We start from the raw sequence: 26,866 nt of genomic DNA, 5'->3' as shown, positions 1-26,866 counted from the left end.
ACACTCAGCTGGATAAGTCTATAAAGGGTGTACGTGTGTGTGTGAGAGAGAGCATGTGTGTGTGTGTGTGTGTGTGCATGTATTGTCAGGTCTCTCACCAAGACAGCTAGACATTTTCATTTTGACAACACTACTACAGAAATTGTCATCTTTTTGTACAAGATGTTCAGTGTATTCTCATCATTTGGATGATTCAGGATCACTCTCCGGCAGCAAGAGGCACAGCGTGTCTTGATGCCTGCCTCTTTTTCAAGTATGGTTAAGAAGCAGACTGTTGGGGACTCATGGTTTTCATCTTGCACGGGACCTCTAAAGGTCCAGATTGAATTTCAAGACAATAATAGGGAGTATGATATCATGGATGATAAAAGGACGTAGACAAATATGAATGATCCAACACAGGACAACACGATGTAACGTAGAGTAGAAGCCACCCAAACAGGTACTTTTATTTTTTATTTTATTTTTTAATTTCTCAAACAGGTACTTTTATTATTTTTTAAAGATTTTTATTTATTTATTCATGAGAGATACAGAGAGAGAGAAAGGCAGAGACACAGGCAGAGGGAGAAGCAGGTTCCCTGCAAGGAGGCCGCTGTAGGACCCTCTCCCAGGACTCTAGGATCACACCCTGCACTGGAAGGTAGACGCTTAATCATTGACCACCCAGGTGCCCCACAAACAGCTACTTTTAAACAGGTGTAAATGTAGTAAAATGCTAAGCCCAGTGTCCATAAAGCATGTAGGAAGATGAAATGGTATGTAAATATTAAAAGTATAATTGCAATAGCGTGAATGACGTTTTGCCATAACAACAAAGGTTCTCTGGATTTCTTTGAGGAAGTTCATGATATCTTTCTTGTCCTTTTGTGAAAATTAGTATGAGAGTGAAACTCTCATCAGGTGTTGTAACAAAAGGGGGACCAGGTACCCCCATAAGGAGTGTAAATATTTAGGGTGTTTATGTGCTTACGTTTCTTCAGTTCCTTTTCTTAATGGAGTGAGCATATGGTACAGCAGTTAATTTAAGGCAGGGGCCTCTGGAGCCATATTATTTAGATTCAAATACTAACCTGACACTTACTAAGTGCATGAAGTTGGATAACTTCATTATTCTGCCCCTCAATTTCCTCAAATATAAACCAGGGATAATAATTATACCTCCCTCCATAGAGCTCTGAAGATTAATATAGAGACATACATACATGCATATATATATGTATATATACAGTTCCTGGCACATAACAAGGACTCAATCAATGTTAGCTAATCATAATTAGACTCCCCAGAACCAATTTCTCTTTGTGGTCCCTGGGAGTGGCCAAAGGAGCAATATTGCTCCAAAAGAAAGGAAGGAGAAATCAGAGCTAGGTAAGATAGAAATGACCTTCTGATCCCTCTGGAAGCAGGTCACATACTCAAGTGACTCGGGTATGACTTGGTCAAAATATCTCAAGGTAGTTACTATCAAATGACAAATCATAGTCAGATTACCAGGATCACCCCCTACCCTATAACTCAGCTGGGCATGGCCCTGCTATCGGAGTTCTGTGTAGTAACAAATGGTGATCTGCACTTGGCAACCATAATGAAGAGATGGTAGGTGAAGCTCAGAAGCCCGGTTAGATGATGCTCCATAATATCGATTACCGTGTCGGTTGCCTCTGTCTGAACTCAGACCTGCATTAGTAGTCCTGCTGCAATAATTTTCTATCTCCCTTCTTCAAACTCTCCCCATCAAGTGCCAGCAGAATCTTTACAGGTCTGAGAAAGTCATTTTCCTGCTAAACAACCTTTAGATCTCAAAACTGACTAGAGACTTAATAGACTACCTCTTGGTAGGGCATTCAAGGCTTTTCAGCATCTGATCTCAACCTTCTCATTGTCTTTAAACCTCTTTTTTTTTTTTTTAAAGAATTTATTTATTTGAGAGAGAGAGAAAGAGCATGAGAGAGGTCATGAGGTGGGCAGGGGGATGCAGATGGAGAGGGAGGGGCAGAGGCAGATCCCCACTGAGCAAGAGCCTGATGCAGGGCTCAATCCCAGGATCTTGGGATCATGACCTGAGCTGAAGGCAGATGCTTAACTGACAGCCACCCAGGTGCCCCTCTTCTCATTGTCTTTAGAAGTTCCTAAAGCTAACTGTTGGCCAGTAAGCTGGGGATCTATCATGTGCTTCCGTTAGGGACAACTTGGGGTTTCGTGCTATGTTACCTATTTCACCTCCATCACAGGATTCCATTAGACAGTCTTAAGAGGCAAGCTATAGCAAGTTCTATTTTACAGATTGGAAAACTGAGACCCAAAGAGAGTAAATAATTTGCTCAGCACCTAAAAAGCAAATTCTCCTAAGTGTTTAGTCTGCTCATCCCTCTTTCTCTCTTTTTTTCATTTTCTTCTCTTACACATTGCTCTGGCTCATTTACATATCTCCACCGTGTGCTCATGCTCTAAAGTTTTTCTGGAAAGCAGGCTTTGCAACATGGGAAGGCTTAACATGGAGTTTGCAAAAATGGAGAACCTCGGGCTAAGTCTGCTTAGATGTGTTTTGTGAGATGCCCTTAAAAATCAGGTTTCACATAAGTTCCTGAATTTCTGGCTTGTCATGAAAGATCTGAAGTTCTGACAACACCGTGTCCATATTCCCACATAAGCAACGTCGGCTAGAGCTGAGGAAAAGCCGACCCTTTTAGCCAGGAGTTGAGCTGGAGTTTTCCCCAGCCACTACCACTTCATAATGCCTTAAGCCTGCTCTTCTTTACTCTTTCATATTCCACGCCTTGCCCTAGTAACATTTAGGTTTGCAACCCTTGGTCTAAAGAAAGAGAACAAAAATTCACCTATTTTCTAAAGATAAGATGAAACATTTTAATTGAAAAAATTGAACGTGATTATTATGTTTGAAGAAAGTCTTTGTTGTTTGGTATGAAGATTGGAGTTTCCCAAGGAGAGTGTTGATATTATTTTGGTTTTATTTCTTATTTTTGACAACAGAGCAATTTGACCCAGAACGCTTAGTGACAGTCCTTTTGGATGAAAATCTTTACAGGGCCTTTTAATTAGGAATTGACAGGGTGATTAACTTATAATTCACGAAAATAAATGTGGAAAAGAGAAGTACAGGTCAATTTCTAGCTGTGTTAAACTGTAAGGACAGCAGCATTGGCAAGTGATTGTTCCTTTTTAACAGCTTTTCTAATTTTTCTTAATTGGATCCTTTGTTTTCTAATTGGATAGAGAGAACCATCATATGGCTTTCAATTACTAGCTGTGGCATGGTGATCCTGTCATGTGGCACACACTAAGTAAAGTCACACCCCCAACATATAGGACAAAATAAATACCGCCTCCGCAAAGTTTTTTGTATTAGTGTGAAAGAGGAGCAATCTTTCACAGCCTGGGTAGGTAAATCCATGCTGAAGTGAGATGTACCAACTAGCTTCCTTTTCCAGGGACACTATTTTGGACTTGTGTTCCCATTCTACAGACTAAGTTATAATTTCTTAAAATATTTAGTCATCACAATATGGAAATGCTCCTAAAGATATAAGATTATCATTGCGTGATGGAAAATGTTTAAAAGCACACACAGGCACACATACAAATATACATATAAACACAGGCAGGAGAAAATACCAGTTACCCTTACAGATTTTTTTTTTTTTTAAAGAAACAAAGGTTTTCTATGGCTTTCTTTGGTTAATCTTATTCACTGGTCAAAATTAGATTAAAAAGGTTACCGTTCCAGTGAAACTTTACTTGACTCACCCCAGGCACAATTTGTTATTTGGTTCTCTGTCAACCACTGAACTTTGTTAATATTTCTGTACTAGCTTCTGCTTGTTCACTCATTCAAAATGCTTTTTGAGCATCTCTGTGTATAGGTGCCGAACCCTGGGGCAGCATGGTTATTAAGGTGGCTGAAGTGCTTGATCCTAAATTAATCTTTAGATGATTTTCTCTCTTATTGGACTATGGACCTTACAGAAGGTGGGAATTTGCCTTATTTTATATTTGTATTGCTACTGCCTAGACTTGTACTTGACTCCAATGAGATGATCAAGAAGTGCTCATTTTTTAAATGTCTTCTTGGTGAAGAATATTTATCAGTTTTATAAAATCTAACCCCTTAGTGGGTCAACCTAATATACGTACATTCTTGGCTTTAAAACTTGGAACAGTTGATATGACCATCATTAAACTGTCTTTGGAATGTTCGGGAATCTAATGACCCTTTGCTGTCACCCTTTTTATGCCATCGGATCCTCTGATGGGTGCTTTGACTCAGTACTGCGGAATGGTATTGTCCCTGAGAGGAAACACAGTCTCTGATTCAATGCCCTTAGCAACCAGGAACAGGACACAGCTGGGGTTTGAATCAGGCTAAATCCCATCAGATGGAAAATCAAGAAGCTGGTGCTTTTGAAGATTATAAATCTGGAAAGCGGCAGAGACGTGGGGCTATGAGTCCCTGCTCGAAGCAGGTAGTGCCACTTCTCTTTGGCTATTAGTGCTGTTTCTTTCTGGCTGATGCTCCCAGGATAACTTTGAAGATGGACACAGGACGGGGTACGATTTAAACGTGGGGACCACTAAACCCACTCTCCCCCCTTCAGAAAGGGAAGTAGTTAAGATCTTGGAGAAGATGTAAATCAAAATATGGAATGTCATGGAAATAAAGAGGACTTGAAATAGAATGTCAGAAACTCTTGTTTCAGATCTCCGTGTTTTTCTGAAAGGCGTAAGCACAACTTTACATAGAAGAGCTTGAGGCTGGCAAGCCTATTAGTCCACTGTTACCAGTGGGCTAGTTCTGCCCACTGGTTCGTGCTTCTGCCTCGTGTGACTTGCCTTGGCTTTGTGGTGTGTGTATACGTCCCACTTGATGAAACTACTCTTTAGCATTTATTGCGGTTGCTTCTCTGTTCTTGGCCATGAGCCGACTTACTGGCACCATTGCCAAGATGAAGACATTCAAGAGGGGCAAGGTAACTTCTTTCAGCCTACATGGAGCTGCCTTCACATCCGGCTATCTCTTGAGCATACTCTCTCCCTGTATCATACCCCATCTACGTAGGGAGCCTATGCCTTTGAGCTCATTACGGCTCAGAGTGTTTGCTTTTGAATCCATGCTTCACACATTTTATTTACATGCTTTATTTTTCACTTTACGAACAAATCGATAACTAGACTTACTCTTCATTGCACTGGATTAATTTTATTTATTCCTTTTGAATTTGATTAAAAAACTGTCAGAAGTCTACATTTTTATCAGCAGAATACTTTCACAAAACCAGGTATGAGATGTGTTCAGCTAGAACATACTTTTCAAAAATAAAACAATGTTTGAAAAATTCTAGACAGTTACTCCTTTGTTTATCCATGACAACTGAAACTAACCATGGATAAAGCAATCCAAGTCTAGTCAAGTAATCCTTAGGGCATATGAAAAAAAAAAAGGCTTTTTAGAAAGTTCTTTCTAGATGGATTTAATGTAATTCACCAATAAAGCATCCTCAGAAGCATAATAAAAATTCTACTTAAAATGACATAGCCAGGGCAGAGGAAGATCTACAGTTTGATGAAGATTCAAAATGGATGCTAACATTAAAAATGAGCAGTCATGCAATTCCTGTATGATATAAAGATCAAAATTCCAGGACACTAATTTTGCTTCTAATTTATAAGACAGTATGTTTCTGGGACTACAAATAGCGTATATGTATGTGTGCGTGTGTATTTTACATATGTGTGTGTGTGTGTGTGTGCGCGTAATCTTCAATGGTAAATGGTTTGAACTCTCTTTTTTTCTCTTCAGAAAAATTGCCACTCAACGTGTTGCATTTGTGAATTTCACCAACTAGCATTGAGGATAACCGGGCTGTATTTTATATTTGCACACGCAAAAATGCTCCTGAAAGATGAAATAACATCTATTTTAGTGGAGAACCTGATCTTTTTTGTGCTATATAAAAATGATTAGTTTCTGACTTCTTCCCTCTTTTGGTTCTATTCATGTACAAGTAAGAGCATGGGGACATGCGCGAGGCAGCCAGGGTAGTGATAAGGCTCACCTGTGTGCCCTCATACCCATATTGACAACACTCACACTGACACGATTCCACACCCAACGCCTAGGAGCAGTTTTGAAACTGTCTTTTGGATATGCGTGGTGCTCTGCACACTATTTTCTAGTGTGGAACACGCATAATGAATGCCTAGAAATGCTCGAAGGAATAGCAATGAAGGGGTTAATGTAGAACACATATAGGCAAATATTGTCAACTATTTTATTCAAATGTTTGGAACTTAAACACAAAATTATCATTAAGTTTTCACAAAATGAGGCATCTGTCGCTTGAAAGGAAAAAAATATTTCAGAAATATGTTTACAGAAATGTAAAAATATTAGGCATCGAGACAGATGTGAACATATTCAGTCACTTGTCTTGCCTGTCAGTCTTCCTCTGAGCCGAAGATCTTATTGTACTCACTCAGCATGAGCTCAGCTATCTGGTTTTGGTATACCATATGTACCGCCATGTTCCCCATTTCATCTTGAGCTCGCAGAAGGGTAGGTCCAAATACAATCCCTAGGCTTTGAGTGGACATGAGGTTCTTGGAGGCTTTGGCCACAATCCTGGAGAGGGATGGGAAAGAGAGAAGATTCTATGAGTTTGAAGCAAAATTGTGGCTACTATGGATGTATAAAATTCTGTGTTCTTGAATTCTTTTTTCTTTCTTTCAATTTAAAGAAAGACAGTAAGGGCAGTGATTGGCTTTGGCAAAACGGAGAATGCAACACAGGCAAGACATTTTTCTACTTCTAGAAAAACTGCAACTACCATGACATTTGAAAATCTTCTACTCTTCATGCTTTATTGTATGAAAAAAGAACTGATGACTTTGGGGAGAGGGATTCACTGTCTTGTCCGGCTTTTTATCCCTGTAGTACCCGGATGTTGTGGGTGCTCAAAAGATGTGGGATGAATAAATAAATAAACAGCAAAAATTACTGTGGAGACTTAACAAGATTTGGCCTTCGAAATGTTTATAGTCAATGGAGGAATCAGGTGTGACATGCCTCAAATCTGTAAGAATCCAAACACAATAAATAGAATAATATATGTATAGTTAATGATAATTGACATAGATTTTTAGAAAATAAGTTTTTAGTGATTGGAGTGAGAAAAGTGTTCCTGACAAATGCTAACTGCAAGATGTTTTGTAGAGAAGGTAGGTTCTGAGACACTTAGGTGTATGCCAAATTCTAAGTGTCTCCACTCATTTTGGACATCGCGTTGAGCTCACACCTCAGTAAAATACAGAATCCTGTAGAATTTGCACAGGAAAAGAGTCCCATTGGAATCGAAGACATGTTTGCTTGTGTGAGGACTGTAGCGGGGAGCTGGAATACCAATGACACATTAGGATGTGGTTTTATTAATGGTTAACGCTTCGCCTGTTTCAATACAGGACTCTTAAAAAGAAAATAAAACCCCATTCTAAATACTGAGACTTTTAAACAGTGATGCTTATTCTTACCTTTGAAGGCTACTTAATTTTATATCAACATTAGGAAGGTGAGGTTTGAGTGATGTTGAGGAAATAGGGTTAGCATATGGAAGGACAGGGTGCTGAGAACACTAAACTCGCACATCACCAGACATCCCAACGCAAGGGAACCATGAGTGTGGAGAATAAAGTGAGGCAAAGGAACGTCACTGCAAGGCAGAGGGTCTCCATCTCAGAGCCTATGGTGGAACATTGGAATGCTGGACTCGAGAGGACCCTATGTTTGATCCGCTCTCAGAGGAGGCAGGAAGACTTGCTTTATTTCCATCTTTTCACAAACCCAGGTCTTTGAAGTACCATTTCTGTTACCAAGAAGCCATGCCTTCTGTCTCCTGAATGAAACTAAGGACCAAAGCCATGGATTTAGGACTCTCCACTGCACAAGTTCACAGCCAGCAAATGCCCTTGACCTAACCAACATTAAAAAAAAAAAAAAAAAGTATTGTTCTAAGCAATGGTATTATCTGACTTAATCCGCATAGTCATTCCACAAGGTGGCTTCTGTTATTAAGCCTGTTTTACAAGTGAGAAGACTGAGGCTGAGAGAGAAGTGAAGTGCTTGCTGTCACACGGAGCTGAGGTGCAAACCCAGGCAGTCTGGTTTCGGTGCCTTTGGAAGCATCATTGCCGTGGTGTGGGCTAGGACTCCTACCCTTCGTTACTGGCTGGTTTTTCATTCTGCCAACTTCCACGAGATCATAAGATCCTTCCATAGAAGGTCTGAATTTGTATTCCTTACTGTAGAATTGTGATTGACAGCCTGATTCGAATAGATTTATTGTGTGCAAAAGGACTCAAATTTTGACTGAATATTCAAGATTTCTGTCTCCTGTTTTTCACTTTTTATCTGCTTTATTTTGCAGGCAGAGCTTTTATCTGCTTTATTTTGCAGGCAGAGCTGTGAGCACTGTTGTCTTAGCTACATTCTAGAAGGGGTCCTCATATTTTAGGGCATCAATGAGTTATCAGAGACTTCAAGTTTAACGTTTCCTTTGAAATATAAGAAACTCTGCCACTTTGCTACTGCATTTACCAACTCTGCAGAATGATTTAAACATTCTCTTAACCTGGAGTTGGGGCCAATGGAGTGAGTGAGACTTTGCTTCTCTTTAATACACCTGTTGACCTCTGCTTAAGATCTCTCTTGAGCCTTTCCCAGAGCCTCTTATTATAGAAGTCATTAGTAAGATTCACTGTGAAGGAAAAACAGAGTTTTCTTTTTTGGTTTTAAAGTAAGACCTTTTTGTGTACTCCTTCATTGACTCCATCACAATTAAAAAAAAAAAAAAAAGCTTGCTAAGGCAAATAGAGAAAGAAAACATAACTAATCACTAGAGTACCTATTAGGTAAAAGTTGCCTTAACAACTTCATCTAGAGCTAGCAAAGATCTAAGTTGACAAGATTTTTCTAGCAGAGAACAGGGCGCAGAGGTAATAGGGCACGGAGAAGGTAGAAATAGAAGCAAAAATGTAATGAAAGAGTGAAGATATAAGGCCTCTTGGCCAACAGGGTAGAAGAAGATTAGGACCGGTTCCAGGGAGACTGCAAAGGGAGGGGATGATGTGAAGATTAATTGAGGATTGAAGATGGATTTTCTTATTCAATAACAGCTGTAATTTCAGTTAGTAGCAGGACAGTGAAATCCCAGGAGACAGAACTGCATCAAACTCAAAAAGGGGGGGCTAGAAATCCAGGGACACCCAAGAGCTGACTATTGGAGAGAGCGCTCGGGGCTGTCAGGAGGACACAAGGGTAGAGGTGGAAGAGATCTGTAGCATCTGGAGGAACTTGGGTAAGGGGAGGGGGCGCTCAGCTTTCCAGGGCATCCCAGTAAGCAACAGCGTATAGGTTGTGGGCCATGAGGGGGGATGGATGAAGGCCGAAATGGGGCTAGACTAGTTTTCAGTTTTCCCCAAGCTCTTCATGTTCTTCCTTCTCAGCCAAAGGCCTGGTCTTTGAATCCAGAGTAGGATCAAATCTAGAGGAGGACACTGAGATGGAGTTTAAATAGGATGGAGAGTAGGAGGCTAGAACTGCAAGTCAGACTCCACCTCGGGGAAAGATTTCTCTATCTCAGCCAGTGGGTTATGCAAGAGGACTCTTGTAATGGATTTCTGCCAATGCATCGGTTTCCTAAATTTCCTGTGGACAAATGTTCATTTTGTGCTCTTATGCATGTGTGAATGTGGAGCATTCATTCCATCGCAAACTTGTATCCTTTCTGTCCATTTCTCTGCACACTTTCTACTTGACTTTAATAAAACCGGCTTTAACTTATGAGTGCTTTAAAATAATCTTGTTATCAGTAGATTTTATTAAACAACAGAGTTTTTTGTATTCTTGTTATATTTACATTACCGCAGGTTAAATTTCCCTAACAGCTTGGAATTTTTTTCCTAATTTTGGAAAATCAAGTTACGTGCAGCAACTTTTAGAAAAATCAAATGTAGTTGAGAAAGTAAGTTAAGAAGACAATGTGGAAGTGTATTAAATAGAATCCATGCTTTCTGATTCACTGTTAGAGAATGTGTGCTTGTGTGTGTGTGTGTGTATGTTTATATATACTTCAATTATTTTTCTGAATATCAACCAACCAGTAGCTGAGTGTTGAAAAATCAAACAACTTTTCAGTTAGAAAAGGTGCTGAGAACGAAGACTGATTTGGGGTAGCAATCACGATCTACCAAATTATGATTCGTGTCTATAGGCAAATACACTGTCATATCAATGTTTAAATCAGATTAGATTCCCTTCTAATAGTGGGAAGCAAAGAAGTCCCTCAAACAGAGGATGTCTTGGAAAATGTATTAAGGCCATTGCAAACTTCCTGACTAAAATGTGAACTTACCTATTGTCTACCTCAACAAACTGTTAAATACTTAAGTGGTTGGTTTAGGACCCCAAAGAGAGTCAACCATAATTTCAAAGTACTGCCAGCATACTATCCTGAAAATTTATTTGAATCTCAGGGTTTTTGTGTGTGTTTTGTTTGTTTTGTTTTTACTTCAAATCATTGGATATCAAAATTCCCACTCCCGCTGTGGGGACCAGCTGGGTATTACAAGTGCCATTATTTCTAAAGACTTGAACTAGTAAACATATGTAGAGAGAAACATAGGCTAGTAAAGGAAAGAAAAGCCATGCATGGAAAAAAAATCCAATCTAGTACCAAAGATGGAAAACTCTCAAAAACAATAAGTTATTCTTCCAGTAGCTTAAAATGCAGTTGAATTGTATTTTTGGAAGGGAGGATCTGACTCAGAAACCATGCAGATTTTTACTACGGGTCTGATGATATCTTTCACTAAAGTGGATTCTGCAAACCCCCTTTCTGTGATAAGAGTTACAAAAATAGACATTTCAGAGTAAAATAACTTTTGGAGAAAATTGTATGCCATTTTTTCCCTTGGATATTCACAATACACAATAGCATAATAAAGGCTCTGAAAAGTCCTGAAGAAAAATATCCCTGCTCATCTTTGCTTGACTCACATCTTCTCTAGCTGACTCAGATGTCATAGATCTCTTTCCTGAGGAGTTATGTTTTAGGAAATGCTGCTCTTAGCTTGCTTTGCTAAAGGCCTACTATGTAAGTTTGAAAATGTTATGGATCTTGCCCTCCTATGCCACCTGGCTTTGGAACTCTGTAGCAGCTGACTCAAAGAGGTCAAATTGTGGTCATTTCTGGAAAGTTCCACCCCTCTGGTCGGGCTTAGATTTCATTAGGCCTTAAACTCCATGACAGTGTTGTAAATTTTGAGCTACGATTTAACCTGTTTTCGGCAAAGAAATGAAAGAAACTCCCCTTCTATGGCAAAACAAAGACCAAAAGGCAAAAGAACACATCTGAACGAGAAAGGTGAGAGCAAAGACATGGTTGAAAGATTAATGTACAGTGAACTGATGGATGGGTAAGGAGGTGCAAAAACATTCCGATCTTATAACAATATTTGGGAATTCCTCTACATGGTTGTTTACTCGCCATTAATTTATTCCCAGAAATTCTTACAGCAAAGATTCTAAGCAACATGAAGAGCTCGAAGTTTAGTGACTGTTAATGCTTGACTAATAGGAAAAAAGATCCCAAACTGCACTCTTTCGAAAATGGCTATTTATTAATACTGCTTAGTTTAAAATAGCCTGACAAAAATAATTATGATTTTTTAAATTTGTTCATGAAATAGCACTTGATATACATTCACTGTAAAAGCAATTCTAATACTGTTAAGTAAAATTCAAGTTTATAAAATCTTGAAATGGGTAAGAATTCATTTTTCTGGCAAGAGCTGCAAAACTGATATATAGTTTACAGCATAAAAAGGAGAGGAAATGCCAGAGCTACTTTTTGTTGGGTCCAAATGGAAGGAGCAATGATCCATCAATTTAAGATTATTTTAGAAATAATCTATGATCCGGTGCTACAGATGTTGGACCCCAGACAAAAAAATCCTTGCAGCCTTCTGCTGGGTAAGTTTTTTCCAAAAGTGAGCTGAATTGCTAACCCAAAGAAATTTCTTAGTTGCTTTAAATCACAACCAAATGACTCAGACTGAAAGAGAGCTTTACTATAAAACTCAAAATTAATGCTGAATTAAGAAGACCAAAGCATTTAATAATAGTTCAGCTCCAAACAAATATACAGATGCAAACTTTCTTTTAACTCTGTGCTTTGCTGTTACCATAGTGACTTGCAGAGGAAGTTGAAAGCCACATAATTGCCTGCAGGACAACTCTCAAGTTATTGGAGGTGTATTAGAAGTGCTCCCTTCCCTATCTCTGGAATGCTGTTATTTTCCAACACACATAACCTTAGGATGGTTTAATTTGAATGGGGAAATTGTGGTGGTAAATGTTTTCTTGCCATCAGGTCACACCTGCTGAGAAAATACAGCTTAGGCACTTGTATGTGAAATGTTACTTGTGACTTTGCCCACTTAAGTGAAGAGAAGCTGTTAAAAATAGAATAAATTTTAAATGTGCTTGACTTATGATTCACATGTGCTACGACTATTTTGAGGGGATCCTTGCTAACCATAGCTTGCCTACCCTCTTTTGTACAAAGTATGCTACTGTCTACAGTGGTCTTTATCTCTTTTTTTTTTTTTTTTAATAAGACTGAGGACTAAGGAGAAATTCAATCTTTTCCTTTGCAGTCATGGCTGGATGTTAGAAAAATTTTCAAATATTGCAAAAGCAGAAGAATGCTCATAAATGTTTTTGTATTTAGCACTAATGTGTGTTGACGTGGTCATTCACTGGTATTTCAGCCATCTTTAATATGTTAACTTACAAATCAATTGGTTTGAACTGATTTTAAAGTATTCAATTTTACATCTAAATATTACATTATTTTTTTTCTTTCTTTTTTTTTTTTTTTTTACATTATTTTTTTCCAAAGCAAGTTGACAACTACTCTTCTAAACGGGCATCATCCCTATATTCTGACATTTTTGCTTTTAAATAATCTTTTAAACCATGTGCATGTAATTCCCTCAAAGCACATTATGGAAAAGGAGCTTCATATGGCAGTTGCATATTCATAGCTGACATGGCCTTATTCTTTGCAATTAGTAAATACCTTTTTACGCTGACTTCAGTGTAGAAGATTGAAACATTTTCAATTATTTACTTGTTTCGAAGGGGAGGAGGGCGGGGGGTGGGAGTGAATGGGTGACGGGCACTGGGTATTATTCTGTATGTTAGTAAATTGAACACCAATAAAAAAAATAAAAAAAAAAAAAAAAAAAAAAAATTATTTACTTGTTTCATACTCATTGATTGCACATTAGAGGGAGATTCTAAAGTATCTTTAAAGCAATATTCAGAATATCTAACAAGATTAGAAGGACTTAGTAAAGTAAAATAATAATAATAATAATAATAATAATAATAATAATAATAATAACTTATGTCTAGGGGAATGTGTATTCTATATGGTAACAACACTATAGATAAAATGGGATATTATAGCCAAAGCCCTTGTATAATAGATAATATAAAAAATAATCACTAATGATAATTACTAGTTGTTGAATATCTATTACGTGTTAATCACCGTGCTTCAAATAGATCACAATTTTCAAAGTCAGATTTAAAAATTGTTTTTTTTTCTGATTAAAAGTAACATCAGAATTTGGAGGGTTTAGAAAAGTATAATAAAAGGAAAAACCCATCAGTAACCATGAACAACAGCTCAATGTAACTAGTATTCATTTATAAAAAATCTATTGAGTGCCTACTAGGTATTGGACACTATTTTGGATGTCAGGGATAGTGCAGGGGGTGAAATAGACAAAATCTTTGCCCATATGAAGTTTATAATCTAGTGGGAAAACCAGACAACAAATAATACACCAACAAATATACAGTGTGATTTTAGTCACTGAAATACAGGAAAAACTGAGAAGTAGTTCTTCCGCTGATCCCTTTTAAAAAACCCTAGTCACCAGGAATCCACCTCCAGAGATTCTTGTTTACTTAGTATGGGTGGAGCCTGCCTGCCTGCAGATAATATAACCCTCAGATAATTCTAATGAGCAGAGAGTAGTGGGAAATGCTACATGTGGTAGGCAGAGTACTCAGGGAGCCCCCCTGAAGGAAGGGACATTTGAGCAGAGATCTGCTTAGTTGCATATCCCAGGGGAGGGAAAATCCAAGGTAGGGAATAGTAGATGCAAAGCCCCAGCCATGACACTGTGCTTGGTTCTAGAAACAAAGAAGGGGAGAGTGTGGCTGAAGACTGGGGAGTGAGTCAGAGGAGGTAGGGAGGCTTTGAGGAGTCTCATGGGCCTTGGTAAATGTTCAGGATCTAATTCCAAGAGTGTAGGAATCTAATCTTGGGTTTTGAGCAGGAGCATGACACTGTCAACATTTAGGTGATATGAAGTATAAATAATTTATCTTCATATGTATTTGAGAAATCCTTTTTATATAATTTATACCCAGCATTTTTCACTTTGATCATGAGCAATTCTCATGTCTTACATATGTAATACTTATTATTGCCTCACTACCGTATATGGGACAGAATGGCTTGTACCCTAACCCTAAGTGAAACAGATATATAAAAACATCTTTCCATGGTTTCTTCCTCCACATTTTGGAGTATTTCCTTAGGCAATGATTCCCAACCAGAGGCAATTTTGACCTCCATCCTGCTCCCACCCCCAACATTTGGCAATGTTGAAAACATTTTTGATTGTCATGACTGGGCGGGGTGTTGCTACTGGCATCCAGTGGGTAGAGGCAAAGGATGTCCATAAACATTCTACAATGCATAGGACACACTTTTCAACACACAAAAAAATTTGCAGCCCCAAATATCAATAGTGCTGCTGTTGAGAAACCCTGCCTTACAGTAAAATAGTAGAAATGTAACGACTAGATCAATGGTTCTCAAACTTTCTCATTCGTGAGATTCATTTGGAAGCCATGTTAAAACACAGATGGCAGAGCTCTACCTCCAGATTTCTGATTCACCAAGTGTGGGGAGGGATTTGAGAATTTGCATTCCTTACAAGTTCCCAGATGATGATACTGCTCCTCCAGGGACCACACTTTGAGGACTCACACTAGATCATTAAGTTACAGCTCTTCTTTTTTAAAAATATGATAACATGTGGGAGGGCCTACTAGTCCTGTGAACATCATCGTCATCTGGTACTACTCTTTAAAATAGTTGCCAATTGATAGGCATTTTTCAATGGCCTGTCATTCCTTGAACTTAGGATTCTTTGAATTCGGAAATGTGTGCAAAGTTAAAGAAAAAATAAACAGCCATGTGGTGGATATTCTCTTCTGTGAATAGCTATGCATATCTCCTGCTCCCTTTCTCCTTAAGAGCGTGTAATTTTGTGTGTTTGTTACTTCAACCCATTTTATTTATCTTGTATGACAAAACTAATGCATAAACTTTGAAAAAAAAAAGTCCTAATCAGGAATATACAAAGTAAAAGAGTAAAAAACCTCCCATTTTCTAGTCAAACTCCTTAATGATAACTAAAATTAATAGATGGATATTTTTTCTGGATGTTTTTCTATCATCTATCATCTATCTATCTATCTATCATCTATCTATCCATCTATTTATCATCTTAATATATATGTATTTTTCTTTTTTAAAAGAATAAAATTTAAAAAATACATAATATGCTACAATTTGCTTTTTCCCCTTTAACTATGTATCATGGGCATCTTTCCAAGTCGGTATATATAAAAATACCCCATCCTTTTTTAAAAGTTGTTCCATTTCATAGTATGGAAATACCTTAATTTATTTAACCATTCCTCTGCTGGTTGGCTTTAGGTTGCTTCTAAGTCTTTGTCATTAGAGACAATGAACATCCTTGTACCTACAGATTTGTAAGTTTTTCATGTATAAAGAAGCATGATATTTCATTATTTTTTGTTGTATTTATATTCTCCCAATTTTTGATTCTTTAATTTTATTCATTTACATTTTTATGTGTGCATACATAGTACTATTTCTTTTGGAATTTCTAACATCGTTTTTCTTATTATAAAATCCACTCATTTAAAGAGATCAGATAATACCATTAATGTTTTCTCCTAGCTTTTAAGATAATTTTATTTTTCAACATACCCTCTAATTCATCTTAAATATGTTTTAACAGGTTAAATGGGATGGTAATCTAGATTTATTTCTTTGTAAAAGCTGGCTAATGTCCCCAATAGTATTTGGTGGCATAAATTGCCCATTCCCCATTGATTTTTGATGTTATATTTTGAGGAGAGTTCTTTATAGTCACAGACACACATACCTCGAATATTCTACTTTGCTGATGATCTCTGTGTATATTCTGAATGAGCACTTTGCCGTTTAAGTCATTTTAACTTCATTGTGTATTTGGGATATTCCTCCTATTTTTTTTTCTTTTTCAGATGTGAAACACAATTTTCAGGTCAAAAGAAGGAGCCTGATAAAAATATTGAATAATTTGACCAAAGCCACGTAGGAAATGGCAGAGCATAGATTAAGAGATGTAGATTTTTTTATTCCTCTGGAATATGGATGGTCTTTCCACAAATAATTGAGATTCAAGAATTGTAAGTTTGAAACCCAGGTGTTTCCTAATGGTGAGGCCTGAGGCCTAGGGAAGACTGGGGGAGAGAAGTGAGAGTCAACAAAAAGTCTTGCGAGACATATGATTTTTGTAATCACCTAATTTATGTTCAAGGATATGTTTACCGAGCTGAGAAGGGTGTCTTAGGTGGCAGAAAAACCACATGAATCTCTATTGCTTTTTCTCCAGATTCACACAGTGTTTTAAACTTTTGAAAACATTTGTTTCTCATTGTGATTGGAAATATACTATTGGCAAAATAGGTTGAGAATCTCAGGTATGGTTTCCCTTAGGTGCTTTTTTTTTAAGGTTTTATTTATTTAGTCATGAGAGACACACACACACACAGAGAGAGAGAGGCAGAGACACAGGCAGAGGGAGAAGCAGGCTCCACGCAGGGAGCCCGACGTGGGACACGATCCCTGGCCTCCAGGATCAGGCTCTGGGCCAAAGGCAGGCGCTGAACTGCTGAGCCACCAGGGCTGCCCCCCGCCCCCCCCCCGGGGGCTTTTAAAATGGTTTTAGCCATCCACATTTGACTGTGTCAGTAGTAAAAGAAGTCTTAATTTTTATGCCCCTGAACTCTGCTGATTCACCAGTAGCTGCTGATAACGTTAGCTGGGAAGACATTGATTTGGGGCAAAAGGCTAGGAAATATCTTACATGTTGGGATTATCTTTAGAAAACACGATAAGACCATCCTTATTCTCTACCTGAATTTGTCCAGTAAGGCAGTTGAGGAAATAAGTATGTTGTAGAAACATTTTATACAGAATATGGGGGTTGTGCATGGGCCAGCATTAATAGGCCAACCAAAATAAGGCACCTAATTATGAAGTATTAGTGGAAAATATGGAACTTAGATATTTGCCTAGTGATGTTAGATAAGACTAAAAGGAATGCTATCAATGTAGAAAGTCAGAATTCATCAGCCTCTTAGTTTTCCTTTTCACATAGGTGAGGAGAACAGCTATTTTACTTCCCACTAAGGGCATCTATATCAAACCTTCAGTAGTTTTCTTGAAAGTTGTCTCCTTGCTTAAAAGATCCCAGAATAGCTTGAAAGAGAATGAGTTGCCATTTGGGTATCATCATTCATTCCTCCATGCTTAATTTTACTTTCTGAGAAACCAAAAATTAGTTTTAGATGCTTTTTACAGTGACCTGACTTTAGGAGAGACACTGCACAACCAGAGAGCACCAAGGCAAATGTGCCCAGCACTGTGGCGTACTCTTCAGTGGTGGGGTGCAGACACTGATGGTGGGTGTTACATTTGGAAAAGAGAATAGTTAGTGAAGTCATGATAACCGAGTGCCGAAAGCCATGACATAGAAGAAAAAGTTGACTTCCCTCTTGTAAATCCAGTTCCTGGAATTAGCCCAGAGACCGACTTCATCTCCACATGCAGAATTCAAGTTGTGAAAACAGAGGAGGTTTCTTCAAAAGATTCATGCTTATTACAGAAAATTTAGGAAAATGCAGACAAGTTGAAATAGAAAATGAAAATCTCTCATAATTCCACCGCTTAGATATCACTACTATTAGTGTTTGGTTTTTGATGTTTCCATATGTGTACCAGAAAAATACTGTGAGCAACTGCCAAGGTTCTTAAATATTCTGAACTTAAAAGGGCCATGAGTCTCCCATGGGGAGGTTGTTCAGTGATGGTCAAGATTCTTCTATTCAATGGCAAGTTGAATAACATCTAAAATGTAGTTTGGGCTCCCATATTAAAATGAAAGAATGGACATTCTGGAAAGTCAAACTATCATTTGAGATGAGATGGGATAATATGTAATAACTAAGGTTTCTTTCCCAGCCTTCTGGGTACTTCTTACCTTTCCTCAAGATTCCCCAATGCTGCTGACTAGCAGCATATCAAGCTCAGTGAAGAGATGATGCAGCAGAAAAGTGGGGAACATGCTTTGGAGATTTGCAGAAGAGGGCATATGAATTCCAAGGACTGTATCTTTGAGTTATAAGATCCTAAGTGCCCAAGGACTCAGAGTTACAGTCAAGGCCTAACAAGTAGATTGGAGGGTAGATGAAGAGCCAGGCTACTCTGCTGGCAGACAAGAGAGAGATTCTCTGGGCTGGAAGAAGGAGAGTTAGGGAGAGGGGAGCTGAGACTTTGGTCAGGTCCCACAGAAGTGGTCCGGTCCCAAGCCCTTCCTACCCCATTCCCGGAAGATATAGGCTGTTAGAAGGTTTGAAGATTCTGAGATCAGACAGGCTCAAATTCTTCTTGGAGAAAACCTAGGGGTATAGTAGGATTCCAGAGTTCCTCATGTTTTATATACCAGAGATAGTTAGACATTTCTGCATGGTAGGTCTTGGGAAAGCTGAAGTCAGATAGGCTCACAGAGCTCTGCCTGGATGGGGACTCAAACAAGATTTGGGCCTGGAAGTTGGGGCTGATGACAGAAAAACAGGAGAGAATGAACATCAGCTTGGACAGGTGACAAGAGCCAGACAATTTTCCACCCTGCTTATCGGCCTTATTATCTTTTTCCAGTAGAATGTAAACATCTAAAGCACCAGGATTTCATTTGTTTTTGTTTAGTGCTATATCCCTAGACCAAGATTAGTATTTGGCTCATAGTACTAGGTGCTCAATAAATATTTATTGAAATACTGTGTAAATGGTTGCTCTACCTGGCCCCAACAAATGCTTAGGCTGTACACAGCCCTCCAGATCTAGAAATGGCCCAGGAAAATGTCTAGAAGACACTCTGAGTTGATTAAATCATCTAGAAGAATGGACCTTGAAAGGGAAATTGATTTTGATTATGGCACAATAATTACATTTCCTGCATACCTCAGTTTTACACCTACTCTGTGATGATAAGAACATGAAGGCAGCGAAGAGAGCAAGCATTTCTGAAGAGCTTGTGAAGGGCCTCTAATTGTACAGATTGCCTTTCTTTCCTATGTACTATTGACAATGAGTTTCCAACATGTACCCAGTTTGAACAAAATTAGAGGAAGGGACTTAGAATAGAATGTAATTTTTATCTGGTTTATATTATGGATGGTGGAAGTTAAAGATAATGACACCATCTAAAATCTGACCACCAAATTCCATTTTAGGTAAAATGCTCAATGTATCTGCAAAAATACAAACCCCTTCAAAATGTATATAATGCTTGGCTCAAAGACAGAAACTATTTATTTTGCTTTTACACATATACATTTATAATCTGTACTGCGGTAGGGAAATAAAGTGTGCCAGTTTCTACATATGTACTTGTACATATGGATGTTGGACTAACTCATGATTCTATTGTTTAGCTCACCCATTTGTAATCACCTGTTATAACAAATTCCATGAGCAGGATGTAGTGTGTCAATGTTTAGGGACCACGATGAAGCACTCACTATACTGGGCTATACTAGAAGGGTCTTCTAGCCTGCAGATTCCTTAGAGATCATTCCTATCTTTACCAATGTGATAAGGACGGTGGCTCCTTTGGATACAGAGCTGGGCTACTTGGATTCCCTGCCTCGCTATAGGAAATGAAGCGAGTAGATGGCCTCAATTGTATTCTTCAAGTTTTACTTCAACTGCAGTGAGCCCCCTCACCCAAGGGCACTGGCTGACCCACTGCAGATACAAATGTGGCCCTTTCTTCTCACTGTGGGACAACACTGATGGGTTGCATGGACACCAGAGCTCCCAGTGGAGTTGGCTGAGGTTTTGTTCGGTCCACTCCTCTGTTCAACTTCTTCTGTCCAAATCTATTCCTGCCCTCTCCTTTCCACAGAGTTCCACAGTCCCTGCATATCAAACTCTGTTTCAGGGTCTCCCTGTGGAGAACATAGCCTGTGATTATTGATTCCAAAAGTGGTCCAAGAAAGGGATTTGGAGCTGGGTCACTTGCTGCCATTACGGCTGATAATGAAGAGTCTGTCGGTGACAGCCAAGCACAGTTAGGTCTTAGCACAAGATGGCAGACCAATTGTTAAAACTCTCACTGGAGGTGAATTGGGATGTTATGTCCATGAAGGAGAGAATAGTACTTGGAATAATGTATTAGGCATTTAAAAATAATGGTGGGAGTTTGTGGATGGTAACTGCAAGATCAATGAGATTGAAGGGCTATTGCTAAGCACCAGTGATACTCTCCAAAAATGTTGTTTGCAATTATAGGGCTTTTGCCTTGTAAATCAGGGTTGCCTATAGGAATGCCCATTACAGAACTAGGCTTTTGGATAACAATAGGGATAATAAAACGCTGAAATAATAGAGGCCAGGTGGTAGGACTTGATTGCTAGAAACCAGGTAGATGCAGTTACAATAATTAACAGCAGGGCCCACGGGCAGCCACAGGGACCTGACTCAGAGAATTATGAAGACAGTTAATAGAATATGGGATCCCCAAGAAAAAAAATAAATGGACAGGCAACAAGGATGTTATACAGCTTGTATCACTGTATTAGAATGCTACATCTCATCATAGTTTGGGCTACTACTGCTCCTGAGCACTTGGGGCTTCTTGTCCAGGGACCAGCAGGCCAGAAGAGTGACCATCTAGGCACAGGTCATTAACCCTGATCAAATGAAGGGAGTCAGGTTGCTGTTTTATAATGGGGACAGGGAGTAATATGTGTGACATCCAAATGATCCCCATGGGGTCTCCAAGTTCTTTGTCACCCGGTTGTGACAGAGATGGTTAATGGCTAGACTAGTGATCCTTGAGAAGACATGGTGATCAGAGCTTGGACCTCTAAGGGATAAAGGCCTGAGATGCTGCAGCAGGTCAGCCATCATGATCAGCAGAGGTGATAACTGAGGGTGAGGGGAACTAGAAGAGACTGTGGAGGAGAAGACAGTGAGGGTCAGTCACAGGCTGGGGCCCAGCTGCCGCTGCAGGCCTTGCTTTCAGCCTACCAAAGTTTCTCCCTCAAAGGCTTCCACAGAGTGAGGCCTGCTGGAGTCCTGGGGAACTGCCCTCCCCCCAAACATAAAGAATGGATTTTTACACTGTGGTGGACACAAGATATGTCCAGTTATCTCCTCAAGGAAGGACTATTCTCCCGGTTTAGATGCTAGGCAGCAGTGAGCTTCAGTGGTCTAGTCTTGCAAACTTTGCCTCAGCTGAAGAGAGCCTAACCCCAAGAGAGTCTCAGAGATAGTCCATAGTCAATGACTGATCATGGTGGAGGGTAAAAAGGCCAAGCCATTTTGGTCCATTTGGAGACAACTCTGATGGGCCATAGATGCTTCAGAACTCCTGTGTGTTGGCCAGACTTTGTTGGGTCACCTCATAGTTTGGCTTCTCTTTCTTTCTCATCCTGTTCCACTCCTTCCACTGGTGTTCATAGAAAACCATCACCGTGTCACATCCAACCTGTGATTCTAGTCATGAGCTCTGGGCAATCAGAGAAGTTCTAGTAAACAGAAAACTGCTTCAGAAAATGAGACCTGACATCTAGTTCAGAGTCTAGCTCTGACCAGCTCAGTGTTCATGAATCATTCCATTCCACTCCAAATTCATGTTTTATCATCAACAAAGGTGGGATAAAACCTACAAACTTCTGCGTATAAAACAAACGGTGGAGATAAAAAGTACAGCATAGAGAATATAGTCAATAATATTGTAGGCAATGTTGTAGGGGAAACAAACAAACCTGGGATGAAGTCCTCATGCCCTGTGTATAGAGTTTCATGTTTTCCAAACTTGTTCTTGGTATTTTAAAGCAGAGATTCTCAATCCCAGCTGCACGTTAATATCATCTATGGAGCGTTCAAAACCATATCAACATCTGGGACTAACCCACAGAGAATGTGTTGCATTTGGCCCACAGTGAGGTCTGGGTATGATAAAAACTCTGCATGTGATTCTTTGTGTGAGAGATGAGAAGCACTGGGCTTGGGTGAGCCTGGAATCTCAGAATACATTTTTTTTTTTTTTCCTCTCAATATGGTATATTGACTACATGGTCTTAGATAGTCTGAAAGGTTCTCCGAGCCTCAGATGCCTTGTCTAGAAAGTGAGGTTAATGGCCAAACTGACCTCTGGGGTTGTTTTGAAGATCAAATGAAAAGTGTGCACAAAGCTTTTCACAATTCTAGAAATGTTCGTTTTTATCATATGTGATAACATTTACTTCTGTTAATTGTTAGTTTATAAACAAGGAAAGGGAGGTTAGGACTCATTGGTTTTCTGCTTTGGCTAGAGCTTTTGAAAGAGCAAAGAAATTGCACAGAGATCCCGATTTAGCTCCCAGGATTGAGGCATGGGTCCCTGAGTTTCTAAGAAGTGTCACTGGCACATCTGATGTGCAGCCCCCAGATTTGCCTGTGACGCTTTATAGAAATTCAGGCACTTTAAAGACTTTTGGCTAAATGACCTGTCTAAAGTTCACACAGCCCATTAAATAAAAAAGTCGAGACCCAAATCTAGACCTTTCTATGCGTCTCTTGAGTTTTATCTGCTCCCAGTCATACTGAGTTTTCATTCTTGCATGTACATCCTATCATGATATTATGTGTTAGTCATAAAATATAGTAATAGAGATAAGAGGGATTTTGAATTTAAAACATTGCATAAATATAATGTACTATGGTTATTAAATATTAAAATAATTACTCCTCTTCCATTAGAACTGAACCATATGATTTGTGCGCTTTTAGTGACTAAAAGGTGAAACTTTCTAGGTAACACATTTTTGAGAATATATGAACCAAGCACAAATTACACATAGTGACACCAAGGCTTGAAATAATGTAAGCAAGCGTAAAGTGAAACATTTCAGTGACTTCGAAGTAGAGTAATGTACTGCAACTGTCCTGTTCCCCTATCTTGAACACACTGACTTAATTTGGCATCACGAAGGAAGAGAATAGCATAAAGACAGAGAAAAGATAAATAGAGAAATGAAGATCATTTTAGTGTGATCATGACCAAGCCATTCATATTTCTCATATAGCCTGGAAACAATCTCATACTTATTGGAAGATGTGACCTTTAAATGTTCCTTACTTGCAAAAAGACAAATATTCTAGAAGCCGGGTGTTAGCTTGTGGAGTCATCTGTCCTGCCTGCCCTTCGATTGGAGGCTACTGCAGGGAGAGTGCAAATTGTAGATGAGCAAATGTGTTACTTATTCTTTTCATTTGCAGACTTAGGGGTAAGCTTCCGTTGACAGTTCTCTGATTTCTTTAACATAGCAAATCTTTAATCAGTCTAGATATGTTAAAATGTGATTTTTTACAGCGAATTGACCTGAGTTGAGTACTTGAGTTGAAATGTGTATTTTTCCCCCTCAAAAGCTGACTTGTAGCAAGAAAAAAAAATCAGATATTCTATGATATACTTTGCCTTAGTGACAAGATGTTTTTGGGGAAATCATCCAAGCTTGAAATAAAATCTTTATTGAAAGTAATTCTACATTCATGCCAGTCAGATACATTGTAGGATTAGACCAGATATCCCAGGGGAAAACCACGGTATATGCACCAGGCAGACTTGATTATTTGGACCTCCTGTCAGTTCTTAACTTGCTGACAATGGCTGAAGCATTCACGGCTGCTACAACTCTGTTTTCATCTTTATTTTGAGAGAAAGTTAATACACTTTACCTTAACTACGCCAAATGTACTGGAAAATAACCCAGTAATAAGATACACCCCGCCTACCAAGTGATATCCGTATGTAGAGAGCGTTTAGTTGTGCATTTTAAGGACACAAATATGAGCAGCAAATGACTGAAAGATATTGTGATTATTTTTTCTACTTGAACTTTTAAATTTTTCTGGCAAAGCCTCCCGAGTGCTGTCTTAAAATCAATGTGTATATGTAATCATGGAGCCAAGTAGATGGGCTCTCATTGTAAATTACCTTCAAATGGCAGAGCAGCCTTTTTAATATTAATTATTATTATCGCTACTATTACTACTACTCAGGAATAATTAGGTTATCAATGTTATTTGGTGTCAAAAAGAAAGACAGAGATGTGTTATGTGACATTTGGTTCAACTTAGAGAATCAACCACAGCTTAGGATATGGCTTTGGGGAAAAATCATAGAATTGTTTTTGGGGGCATAATTAACACCATAACGAAAGAAGAGAGAAAAAAGGCATACCTCCAAATTTAGACTTAGATTCTGATTCATTGTGAAAACAACATATCATTATAGTTCTAGAGGAAAAGAAAAGGGATGACCCCCCCCAACTAGATGGTTTTTTTTTTTTTTTAGATGTTTGATACTAACCACGTTCATTTAAAAATTCAGAACTTAATTCTGTAGTTCTCTTTTTTTGGTTGTATATTCTAAAATTCATTGCTGTCATGTCACCAAAGAATGAAAACAAGAAAATGAAGTGGCCCATGACTCACGTTTAAGGACAGAAATGATAGTCTGGTATCACGTGCTCCGAAATTATAACCTACTCCCCTTGACAAAGAAGTCTCCATGCGAAAAGAACATGTGTTTGAGAACCACATTTCCTACCTGAGCAATGCACTGGTTAAAAAAGTTAAAACTTCAGTTTAAAAGACTTGTTTTTAAATTTACAAAGATCATTATGTGTCCTTCAGTGGGTGACTGGATAAACAAACGGTTGGACATACAATGGAACATTATTCAGCGATAAAAAGGAGAAGCTATCAAACCACAGGAAGATGTGAAGGATTCTTGAGGCATATTACTAAGGGAAAGAGGTCAGTCGGAAAAAGGGTGAATGCTGTGTCTCCGAGTATCTGACATTCTGGAAAAGGCAAAACTCTCGAGATAGTAAAAGATAGGTGGTTGTCAGGAGTTAGCAGGAAGGGAGGGATGAGTAAGAAGAACACGGAGATATTTTTAGGGCATGGAAAATACTGTGGATGATACTACAGTGGTGGATACGCGTCATTATACATTTGTCCAAATCTTTGTAATATACAAAGTCAAGAGTGGACCTTAAGGTAAACCCTAGGGGTCAGTTAGGAACAATGTACTGATATCAGCTCATCAATTTCAACAACTGGACCTCACTATGCAAGATATTAATAGTAGGGGAAACTCGGTGCGAGTGGGGGCGGAAGTACAGGGGAACTCTGTAGTTTCTGCTCAGTTTTCTATCAACCTAAATCTGTTCTGAGAAATAAAATCTATTAATTAAAAAAAAAAAAGTAAAAAAAGAAAGGAGATAATGACAGCAGATTGCAAGCACTGGAGGTCCAGAGGTCAGTTCCCCTGCTCCTCTATCCTTATGGCCACAAACATCTGAATTGCTTTGCACTCTGTTCACCGTATCCAAAGCCATATTTAAGCTCGTTTCTGCGAGGGAGCCTTTAAAAATTGTATTCCGATCACTTCCTTATTTGCTTTCTTGGCTTTTAAACATTCAGATTGTATTACATTGTTGTCGACGTGTTTTATTTTTATCTCTCAGTTATTTCATGCACATATGTTTTATCTTTCTCAATTAGATTGCAACATCTTTGACTTTAGGTGGTGTGTCACCTTCAGCTTTACTCCTCTTTTTGTTTGCAGTAGAAAGTGTAGGCATTCTGTAGCTTCTTATTATTATAAATAGCTTCTACTTTATAGGTGGCTGAAAGGTTAAATTTTTCCTCATCTGGATGCCTTTTTGCTTCAGCAGAAAGGGAGCTAACCTGACCAGCAGTTAGAAACACCCCCATGTTTTTCTATCAACCGTTGCAACAGAGCTGTCCACAGTACTCTTCTGAGCTGTCCTCTCTGAAGTCCAAGAGCAAGAGCCAAGTACCTCGGCTAAGATGTTAAGTCCCTTTCCACGTCATTCCTCCTTCCCCTTCTACTCACTCCTGGCTTCTCTTTTTACTTTCTTTGGAAAAAAAAATTACCGATAATGACCAGAGAATATAATTTGGAAATACAATAATCTGATACTACATGGAGATGAGTTTTTTTTTTTTTTTTTAGAAAAGGAAATTCAGTAAGTGCCAAACGTCTTCCTCAGATGCACCATTTTCAAAGGTTTTATGAGGCAGTGAGAAATTGGGTGAAGGTGTCAAATATAGAATGCAGGAGTAGTGGAGTTTGTCTTGGAAAGTCTTGCTTCCTGACAGGTAATGTCTACCTCACCCAAGTGAGGAAGAATCCACTTCACTGGCCTATAGAATTGTGTAGCGATCCGGGAGACCCAACTCACCCAGATTACCACGGACCCTGAGGAAAAGGAGACTCCGTGAGGAAGCTTTAGTCTCAGGAGCACACACCAGTTTTACTGCCT

At 38.8% G+C, this 26,866-nt stretch overlaps 1 protein-coding gene across 2 annotated transcripts in view; it reads right to left on the bottom strand.

The window, feature by feature from the left end:
* Window positions 1-6,276: 6,276 nt before the first annotated feature.
* The window catches only part of ARHGAP15 (Rho GTPase activating protein 15), a 608,584-nt gene continuing 587,994 nt past the window's right edge, over window positions 6,277-26,866 (bottom strand). For both annotated transcript variants that reach the window (XM_072789067.1, XM_072789069.1), the window contains one exon: window positions 6,277-6,640. In XM_072789067.1, the coding sequence (XP_072645168.1) occupies window positions 6,457-6,640 (184 nt within the window). In that variant the 3' untranslated portion in view covers window positions 6,277-6,456. The remainder of the gene's footprint in view (window positions 6,641-26,866) is intronic.

The sequence above is a fragment of the Canis lupus genome, chromosome 20, assembly GCF_048164855.1.
Source record: "Canis lupus baileyi chromosome 20, mCanLup2.hap1, whole genome shotgun sequence".
Taxonomy (NCBI): domain Eukaryota; kingdom Metazoa; phylum Chordata; class Mammalia; order Carnivora; family Canidae; genus Canis; species Canis lupus.
Note: the sequence above shows the minus strand (reverse complement) of the source record. Positions and strands in the feature narration are given on the sequence as shown.